Genomic DNA, 10964 nt, shown 5'->3' with positions numbered 1-10964 from the left:
GAAGCTGGCGGCGGGTCAACCGGTGTCACCGGCGGAGGAGAAGATGGCGGCGGATCAACCGGCGTCACAGGCGGAGGAGAAGTCGGTGGTGGATCAACTGGAGTCACCGGTGTCTCTGGCGGCGAGTCAGCAGGCGGCATCACCGGCGGCAGCGGAGGAGGCGAAGCTGGCGTCTCCGGGGGTGGAGGAGATGGCGCAGGCGGTGGAGGCGGGATCACCGGCGCGACAGGCGGCGACGGTGGAGGGGCACTGGGCGGCGGCGGTGGCAACGGTGCAGGCGGCGGAGTGGACGGTGGCGGCGGGGGAGGAGCAGTGTCAGGCGGAGGCGGGTCAGTTGGTGGCGTAGGTTGAGGCGGAGGCGGGGACGCGTCGGGAGGAGTATCAGACGGAGGCGACGGAGAATCCCCCGGCGGCGGCGCGGACATGGACTGCGGCGCTCAGCTCGCACCTGCACGGTTTCCCCCCGGTGCAGCTGACGGCGGCGGGAAGAGGCGATCGAGGAGACGACGACGACACGGGAGAGATGGATCGATCGGGACGGGAAGACGCGGCGCGAACCGTATTTATCCGCGGCCCGAAATCTCGCCCGCCGAACTCGGCAGGGTGCGTTTTAATCTCCTGTTTGTTTTGCCGCCTCTATATACATCATGTAGTAGTACGTACGTGTCTATCTGTTGTCGACAGCCATCCGAGACCATGATTCTCTGTTAGTTACAAAAAAAAATTTTACCGGTTTGTTTTGTTTAACTAGCATAGATGGTATGATATGCAGATATGGTAGCTTGTTACACCTGTACGAAGGTGAAGATGGATATAACCTGACCAAGCTTGGATCCCTTGCGAGACGGTGGTTTCAGATTTTGCAGATGTGTAACGACTGACGGCCGATCTTCTCCCGGGAATGCGACAATAGATAAACTACAACGACAGGCCAACACCGCATCGTGAAAATCCAGAAGCTCTGCAAAGTAGTATGAAAGTTGCTCCTTGCAGCAGCTGCGTGCTCTCAAGCCTCAAGAACCTTCAGCTGTCGGGCGTTTCAGACTTTCAGTTGGGTACACCATCCCCGGAAAAAAGAAAAGAAGAAGATACAGATGGCACGGACTAACGGTTAGACATAGTCACAATATTCTTGAGGATGCTAGCATTTTGATATCAGCATCTGCTAGTCAAGCAAACAAAGCCCGATGGAGGCGGATTTGTGGTCTATGGGGATGTCTACACCCTATATGAAAAAAATAGTAATTCAACAAAAAGTCAAAAAATCCTGAAAATATTTTTGAAATAAACTTGACATTTTATTATACTCGTGAGAAAATCTACAAAAAGAAAATCTACCTTTGACTTCTTTTAAAAAGAGACAAATTTTGGGGTAAAATAAAGTGAATAATGACCTATAATAGCAAATATTTTTTGTCTTTTCTTGCTGTGAAGTCAACTTTTGTTTTTTTTTCTGAAAATTTATATACTAGTGCAAAAGTAAGTCAAGTTTTTTGTCAAAATAGTTCTTACCTATTTTGAATTTTTATTAAAATATTAAAAAAATCCTAATATAGGGTGCATATACAACCGGGAACACAAGTGTATTACCCCGAACAAGATATGAAATTCCCAAGTATAGTGATACTTCGGGTCGCCTCCGCCCAGGGCGACTCGGGGCGTTCGTCAAACCCTAGCGCGCCGCCTCCGGCCCTCTTCCTCCCCCGCGCCGCCGCCGGGCGAAGCCCGTGTGGCTGACGGCGGCGGCGGAGCCTCTCCTCGCGGCTCCCCTGGGTCTGTGGCGGCAGGTCTCAGCGGGATCTGGTGATGCCCCGGGCCGCGTGTGCCTGGCGTCTAGCCATGCGGCGATGGAGCTCGGCGAAGGCCGGTGGGGCGCGGTTGCTGATGCTTGGTTGTGCGTAGTCCGCTGCCGTGCCGGGTGTGGCCGACGGGATGGGCATTGGCCGAACAGAGATGGCGTGCATGGTGGTCCTTGATTAACATGTATGTGGTCTGTTCTATGGTAGTGCTCGGGGATGGGTTGTTGGCCTTGCTCTTGCGGCCTGGCCTCACCGTCGGTGTGTGTTGGGCAGGTTGCCTTTGTTCATGGAGATTGGTGCGAAGGGAAGAACGTGAGGGGAGCCGGGGAAACCATGTCTCTGCTTCGTGCCATGAGGGGCGGCGATAACGCCTCTGGTCGCCATAATCCTTGTTGAAGGCGTCGTAAAATTGCTCATTTCCTCCCTTCATGGTCTTTGCTCCGGGGGAAACCCTTGCCCCCCTCTTGGGATAGACAATGGTGACGATTTTCTCTCGTTGACCTTCTTGGAGGCATTGTCTTGGATCTGACTTAATTGCCGGTGCGAGAGGTAGCTCGTTCAATGTTGCTTCGAAGTGAGATATATGGACAACGGCTTGAGGCAGAGGGTCCGGATGTGCAGCGGCGACGGTGGATTTATGGCTTGGTTGGTAGTCTATGGTACTGAGTCGCCGATGGCCAAGATCCCATTTGCATGTGCTTGGGCGACATCGTCAGCCTGCTACATCCTAGTACGCCAGGTCACCGCTCGGGCGCGTAGGCGAAGGTGTGGTTCTGCACTGCTTTGTGATTGCCGAGATGCATGGGACCGGGATTGGAATCTTCACATCCGACGACGATGACGAGTTCGATTTGCTGTCTGATTCTGTCACTATGGACGAGAACGACCAAGCATGAGGGCGGTGTGAGACTGTCGGAGCGTCCCAAATTGGGATTTGACAGTGTCAGTGAGCTTCATCAGTATCTCGGTTGCAAAGTGTGACGATGACCTTCATTGTTTGGAGTTCTTGGTGGTGACCGACCTTTGTCATGACTTGACTGTCCGCTTGTGCGAGCATGGTCTTCATTTGTGTCGGTGTCAAAACCGGTGGATCTCGGGTAGGGGGTCCCGAACTGTGCGTCTAGGCGGATGGTAACAGGAGACGAGGGACACGATGTTTTACCCAGGTTCGGGCCCTCTTGATGGAGGTAAAACCCTACGTCCTGCTTGATTAATATTGATGATGTGTATTACAAGAGTGGATCTACCACGAGATCAAGGAGGCTAAACCCTAGAAGCTAGCCTATGGTATGATTGTTGTTGTATATCTATCGACTAGCCTGGCCCCGGTTTATATAATGCACCAGAGGCCTAGGATAACAAGAGTCCTAGCCGAATACGCCGGTGGGGGAGGAGTCCTTGTCTTGATCGCCAAGTCTTGTTGATTCTTCCTTGTATGCGGCAGCTGTCCGGACTGGCCCATGAGTATACGGCCATGGGGGTCCTCAGCCCAATCTAACAGATCGGGAGATGACGTGGTGAGTACCGCCTAGTCCAGGACACCGTCAGTAGCCCCCTGAACCGGTCTTCAAGTTTAGGGACGCTCCTTGATTCTTCCGAACCGTTCTTCATCTTCAGTCATCGGTCTTGAAAACTGGTTCAACAAATCTTCTCATCTTCAATCTTGAGGATCGCCGAAATGCATTCGACGAGTTTACACGTCGGGTATCCGAGGAGCCCCTTTAAGTTTCCGGCCTTTATCAATGCCTTGTTATTTTTATGCCACACCTTGGATTTGAAGTTGTTCCCGGGCGGCCACGTCCTCTTGCGTCCGAGCTCCAACGCCGGACTGCATTCGAGGTATCTTTTGCAGCCGAGCACCAATGCCGTACTGCTTCCCAGCTCTAACGCCGGACTATGTATCCGAGCTCCAACGCCGAACTGTATCCGAGGTGTCGTAAATCACCTTGGTTCAAAGAAGTTTGAAGGAGTTTAGCCGATCTTAATGCCGGAAATGCCCTCTATGGAGCCAGCCACTAGCACCCGAGCTTTATGCCGGACTGCTTCCAAGGTGGTGCACCACCCCGAATGTGGGCCGATTTTTGTCAATATTTTTTGACTAGTGCAATTTATTCTCTGCCGAGATACATAGCCAGTAGCCCTCAAGGTGGGTATCGGTCTAGAACCCGAGATGCCCATGAAGGATGACATAAGACCGCTGATCCCCGTAGCCGCTGAGACTCAGGTTGATTTGCAAAATTGGTCTGAGGATCAAGTCCTAGCTCGGCAGAATACTTGGGGACACAAAAAGCGGCGTGCTCAGTCCTCGAGACTCAGGTTGGGTGCGGCCAACCAACCTGAGGATCAAAATCTCCTCGGAAACTATATTGCACATAAAATTTTCTGCATTGGACAAGCAATGCAGTAGCCCCCGAGACACTGGTCGGGTGGCAACACCAGATCAGGGGATCGATGTGCCCCTTTAATATATTTAAATAATAAGCCCGAAGCCCAGTAGCCCCCGAGCCTTAATGCGGGCATGGGTGGCCGAATTAAGGATCAATATCCATAGTAAAATCACAAATTGTGTGTAATGACTCTATGTATCCAAGTACTTTACGTCATTTAATGCTCGGATCCGCATTGTACAAAACTTTGTTGACCGACCATCGGCTTCCACCTCCTCGGCCAGTAGCCGAGGAGTATTTTTCTTACTTTATAAAGCCTTTATGAGGACGACAAACAAGGCAATCTGGCCATACGGTTTTATAAACAAAGGTACGCGGAGAGATATATTATATTACTGTTGAACAGAAGAAATGTCTTCCAAAGAAAATAGTCCCGCCATCGGTTCCTTTCTTTGGGTTGTCATGCTAAGCATGATCATAAAACCTTAGCTCCAATGTAAGAGAAAAATATCGAGGATTTAGTTTGGGAGGCTAGTTAATAGCCCCCGGTAGTGTTCGGCGACAGTCGAGGTCAAGCCGTAAACATTTTGGCCAATGTTATGAACGGCCTGTTATTTAACATAGTCATCGGATCGCTGACCAGTTTACGCTTATTGTGACAGTCAGTTTTCGGCTTTCTCCACTAAGGTGCTTTAACCATGTGAGCTGGAAGCACAATCGCAGTGGTTCTCCCTTTGCACGCCTAGCCGAACAAAATGGAATGTAGGAAGCAAGAGCAGGAGCCGGGCAACCCAACTATTGACCGAAGACACAATTCGAAACCGATGCATATATAGCAATATCGGAGAATGTTTTTGCCGAATCCCTAAAAGGTGTCCGGCGTTGCACTGCGAGACTAATGCTGGAAAAGCACAAATAGTTTAAAAGTGCCAAAAAGCTTGGAAAACCAAGAAACGTCAGTAAAAACATGACGCATGAACAATATCAAGTGTTCGGTGCCAACCCGAAAATTGGTCTTAGAAAAAAGAAGTGCTTCTGTCGTGCTTTAACATGATACATCCCATCTCAAAACTTCGAGCGGGTCAGCCTACGGCTTCAACCTCCTATCCCGAGGGCGGAGTACTTCTCATCAGGCCAGTTTAGCAAACTAAACTCTAGCAGCTTTGAGAGAGAAATTAGGCTCCCCGGCCAGTGACCGCACACTCGTGTTGAAAAAAGGAGTGATAAATAATAATAAAACTTTGCAACGACTAAGAAGAAAAACACTTAGTATGAAATGTCTCAAATAAACATAAGAGCCCCCCAAGTGACTTGGGTAAAAGTTGACTATATAATGTAAGGTGACATGTAGAATGCCTTCTAGCCGGAATGTAGATCGTTTGTCGTACCAGACCTTTTCGCTTCAACCTCTGGACCCAATAGTCCGGAGTGTGTCCGAATACCCTCGCGGTTATAAAAACCGGGGCATGCGTGGAGACCAAGCGTAGGGGTCATTAGTGCTTTATCAGACAAGTGCCCAACTAGTTATGTTATATTACATGGTTAGTAAGAAACATCTTCCAGGGAGGATAGTTCCGTTAGGGGTTCCTTTCCCTGGTAGGCATGCCCTAAAGTGCATGTCCGGACTGCGAAAAGAGCAGAAAAACACCTGGGGGCAGGTAAATAAATAGGTAAGAAATCATCTTTTAGTTCACCGACCGAGTATTCCCTTAAGAACGCTAGCTTTCGGCTTCACCCAGTCTGAGGTACACATCCGGCTGACCCGGCAGTAACAATCGCAGAGGTGCTCCCTTTACCACCTAGCCGAACAATCGGGAACGTAGGGGTAAGCACAGGAGCCAGGCAACCCAGCTTGGCCAAAACTTAAGTCATATCGATGCATATAATGGTGAATAAAAGGTACATGCGGAAGTGTGACACATGTGTTGGGCATAAAGCCTGTATTAATAAGCTTCTGTTAAAGAAGCCCCTAGTTATAATGAGCGCGGGTAGCGCGTCAAGTATGTGCGAACAAAATTTGGACAAGAAAAATTCTTACAAGCAACTTTTTTTCCAAAAAAGTATAATGCTTGGTCGAACCGAACACAAGTTAGAAATTTAAAACTTTGAGCATGAAGGCAACTTAGCTGATTAATGTGTTCGGTATTGGCGACGCGGTCCAAGCTTGATGCGGGACAAGGTTCCATCCCCCAAGCCGGCCCCGAGGTGGCGGAGCAAAGAGCTCGGCACGCCGAAGTGGTGACATAACACGGGCGATGCAGACCGGCGGAGTGACGCCGAAGTCCCCGGATCATTTTCCTGTGCACAAAAATAGTGCAAACGGGAGATAATAGTAATAATGATAATTAAAAAAATCGTTGCATAATGAATAATTTATGCAAAGTGAGTAATAAAAGAAATATGGCCTGGCGCCGAGGTCGATGTCGATGCAGGGCGTCGGCGTGATGCGGTAATGGCGTGGCAAAGCCTGAATTCACAGGTCGGTCCGTGCTCCGGATGCGGCGTTCGCCGGACTATGTACGGAGACTGACCGAACCATCATGCGACAGTCGTTAATGTGGCCACCATTTGATAGACCTGTGAACATATGATGGACAAACCAGAGTAACAATTCCTTGGAAAAAATGAATCCAAACAAGCAAAAAATATTAGGATTAATAGCACCTGGTTTATTTGTTGTAGCAATCCGAAGGATGATGATGCTGGCAAAGGTTGGCTTGCCGAGGCAAAGCCCTCGGTCCAGCTAATCATGACGAAGCTGGTCAGCTAGTGACGCCGAAGTGTCCGGAGTAGGTTGATGAAGAGGTGATGAATCCTCCAGTCCAGCCGAGATGTCGAAGTAGTTCGGCGTGATGGACACCGGCTTGAAGGAGCAACAGTGCGGCCCTGCCGATGCAGGTCGTGACGTGGTCGATGACGTCTTGATGAAGCAACCGTGCGGCGATGCCGGTATGCCCGCTCCATGTAATCCGTGGGGCGGCGATGTTGGTAATGATTTATTCTTCGCGATGTCGGACTCTTGTTCGGTTTGCCGAGATGATGATCCGAAGAAGTTGAACTCGGCTCAACAAAGTGATGCCGTGTCTTAGCGCAGGTCGGCGGCCGTGGAGTAATATTGCCGGACTGGTTTGACACCAGCATGATGTTGAAGATCATGTTCAAAAGATCTTAAAGTTAGTGGGATGTGTTCGGAAACAAAACACAATACCCCATACAAAAACTTCCTTCAAAAGGGATGTCTGAAATCCCGTTCATAGAAAAGATGAACTCGGGTCGGATTCGTTTTCGCGCAGAAAACAGATCCGAAAAGTGATGCACTAATCGGAAGTTTCCCGGAGTTTGGACGGTCGGATCGAGCTGAAATGTTGAGAGGTGGTAGGTACAGGAATTCCTCAGACGATCAACGGTTGGATCTTCCAAAGAACGTCTGAGATAGAAGCCGGACACCACGCCCTAAACACATCCAAGTTCCCGTCCAGGTTTGACAGGGCTCTGGTATATCGTGGATTGCGAGAGATTCCTCCATCGGAACTCGATAAAATTTTCCAGGGTTGTTGTAGACTCAATTCCGCACAATTCCACCAAAGCGATCGTCAAAGCGATACTCGAGGAGGTGGTGGCAGTAGATACAAGTTCGTTGTCCAGAAGAACAGCACGGTCGCTTAAGGGCAATGTTGACGTTGAGCCCCGAGCTCCATGGATGATTCCTCCGTGATCTTGATAGAGATCGGATTTGATGTTTGATGAAGGCCCTCGTACGAACATGGTGATCCGAACACGGGGCGCAATTCTTGGTCGAACCATGGTGACCAGTCGAGCTGGTGACGAAGATGCCGAAGTCGCAGTTGATCTGCAGGCGAGCCATCGATCCTTTTGTCGATCACACAACGGAACTCTCAATGAAAGCACCAATGTCGGTGTCAAAACCGGCGAATCTCGGGTAGGGGGTCCCGAACTGTGCGTCTAGGCGGATGGTAACAGGAGACGAGGGACACGATGTTTTACCCAGGTTCGGGCCCTCTTGATGGAGGTAAAACCCTACGTCCTGCTTGATTAATATTGATGATGTGTATTACAAGAGTGGATCTACCACGAGATCAAGGAGGCTAAACCCTAGAAGCTAGCCTATGGTATGATTGTTGTTGTATATCTATCAACTAGCCTGGCCCCGGTTTATATAATGCACCAGAGGCCTAGGATAACAAGAGTCCTAGCCGAATACGCCGGTGGGGGAGGAGTCCTTGTCTTGATCGCCAAGTCTTGTTGATTCTTCCTTGTATGCGGCAGCTGTCCGAACTGGCCCATGAGTATACAGCCATGGGGGTCCTCGGCCCAATCTAACAGATCGGGAGATGACGTGGTGAGTACCCCCTAGTCCAGGACACCGTCAATTTGCGTGGCTCCTCATGTCAAGACCGTACTATGTATGTAGCTGTTGGGATCACGGAAAGTGGTGACGACATCACATCTAAAGTTAGAAGATGGTTGGTGCTGATATGGTTGCTGTCACACATTGTTGATCATTGTTTTGATCACTTCAGAGCTTTTTTCATTTTACTCCATCAAGGCATAGCTTCGGTCTTGTTTGACTTCGCTAGTTGTCCGTGCGATTTTTGTGTGTGTGCATTGTTATTGGTTGTGTGCATTTTAGCTATGCAGAGGCTGGGTGTGTGCTCATTGTGTTTGTATCTCCTTGATGCTTCAATTTGAGATAATAAAATCCACCCTTTGTCATCCTAAAAAAAATCGCCCTTTGTCGAGAAAAAAAGTATAGTGATACCACAAATTTTTCCTTCGATGCCTTTTACCATGTTATACATTTACACGAGGGGTTTCTGCCAAGTTGATCTATACTACTAGTAGTTGAATGCCGTGCATTGCTAGGGAGTCAACAAGATGATGTAAAAAACTAGAAAGTTGTGTGGAACAATGGGTGGAAGAAGTTGATAAAAAGAATTTGGAAAGGAACAAATGATGAATTTTAGAAAATCATGCCGGAATACCTCCGTATAGAGTGTGAAATTGGAGATTCGCCATAGACAAAACGTGGATTGCTTTTTCCGAATGGATTCTTCCCGACAAGGGAACTTTTTTTTCCATGTTGATGCCTTTGTGATCCGATGAAGTTTCTAGATGGATTTGGCCAATCTTTGTAGGTGAAGAGAAGGATCACACGATGTGGCACCCCGGCTCGGAGAAACGGAATGCCCCGTATTCCAGCCCAGAGATCGAAGAGAAGTCTCTGGAATACGACATTGCTTGACATAGAATAAACCAGTTCTTATTACAAAGGATAATGAATACCAGGGTCTGATGTTACAATGAATCACATCAGCACGATGTCACTACGCCTGCGATACTACACTTGCTCTATGCTAGCAGCGGAACAACTCGTAGCAGCGGGATACTTCTAGCAGCAGAACAACGACGAAGGTGGTGAACTCCACTCCGCAGGGACTCTGGCTGGGACACGATCTAGCTCGCTCGAGCGGAAACCTCGACAAACAATCAATAAATTACGACATCACCTGCAATCTGGCATGACATTAAATGTACTTGCAAGCTCACAATAACCAAAAGCATCAAGGCAAGACAACATCATAGCATTAAACAGGTTAATTAATTTAACAACTACCAGGATACGAAAGTAACTACTAAGCATGATATGAAACTACTACAATGTTGTTAAACCGACATCTGCAATCTCAATAACCACCTCACTCTTGGCTATCCGGCCAAACAATATACCATCTTGATCACCTTGTGTCAGGCCCAAGATGCGACCTTATCCTAAAGGAACTCGAAGGTCCCACCAAGGATAGAAGCGCATCTTGAAGACGCTTTTGCAAGGTGGATATCATTACATCAATCCATTACATAATAGTTGGGGATACATACATAAGGCACAAACCCCCAAGAATACATAAACATCATACAAGAGATCAACATCCGACTACGGATGGTACACAAACAGAAACTTAAACAATATCCACCCTGCTAGTCCAGGCTGCCGACCTAGAACCTATCCCCTGATCAAAGAAGAAGCAGAAGAACTCCAAAACAAGCAAACATCGTTCTTGTGTCATGATCATCGCAAAACCTGCACCTGCAACTGGTGTTGTAGTAATCTGTGAGCCACGAGGACTCAGCAATCCCATTATCATGGGTATGGAAAGGATAAGTGGTGAGGTTGCAGCAGCGACTAAGCATATATGGTGGCTAACATACGCAAATGAGAGCGAGAAGAGAAGCAACGGAACGGTCGTGAAGCTAGCAATGATCAAGAAGTGATCCTGAAACTACTTACGTTCAAACATAACACAAACCGTGTTCACTTCCCGGACTCCGCCGAAAAGAGACCATCACGGCTACACACGCGGTTGATGCGTTTTAATTCAAATCTGGTGTCAAGTTCTCTACAACCGGACATTAACAAATTCCCATCTGCCACATAACCGCGGGCGCGGCTCTCAAAAGTTTATACCCTGCAGGGGTGTCCCAACTTAGCCCATCACAAGCTCTCACGGTCAACGAAGGATATTCCTTCTCCCAGGAAGACCCGATCAGTCTCGGAATCCTGGTTTACAAGACATTTCGACAATGGTAAAACAAGACCAGCAAAGCCGCTCGATGTGCCGACAATCCTGATAGGAGCTGCACATATCTCGTTCTCAGGGCAACACCGGATGAGACTAGCTACGAGTAAAACCAGCCCTCAAGTTTCCCCGAGGTGGCCCCTGCAAGCAGCTCGGTTCGGACCAGCACTTAGAGAAGCACT

The 10964-nt window shown here is 48.7% G+C and overlaps 1 protein-coding gene across 1 annotated transcript in view; it reads right to left on the bottom strand.

Moving 5' to 3' along the window:
• Positions 1-596, bottom strand: part of LOC123080125 (proline-rich receptor-like protein kinase PERK2) — a 1009-nt gene extending 413 nt beyond the window's left edge. Inside the window, exon 1 of the mRNA XM_044503015.1 lies at positions 6-596. Coding sequence (XP_044358950.1) covers positions 6-425 — 420 coding nt within the window. The 5' untranslated portion in view covers positions 426-596. The remainder of the gene's footprint in view (positions 1-5) is intronic.
• Positions 597-10964: the final 10368 nt, after the last annotated feature.

This window comes from Triticum aestivum, chromosome 1B (assembly GCF_018294505.1).
Source record: "Triticum aestivum cultivar Chinese Spring chromosome 1B, IWGSC CS RefSeq v2.1, whole genome shotgun sequence".
Lineage (NCBI taxonomy): Eukaryota > Viridiplantae > Streptophyta > Magnoliopsida > Poales > Poaceae > Triticum > Triticum aestivum.
This window is presented reverse-complemented; position numbering and strand designations above follow the sequence as displayed.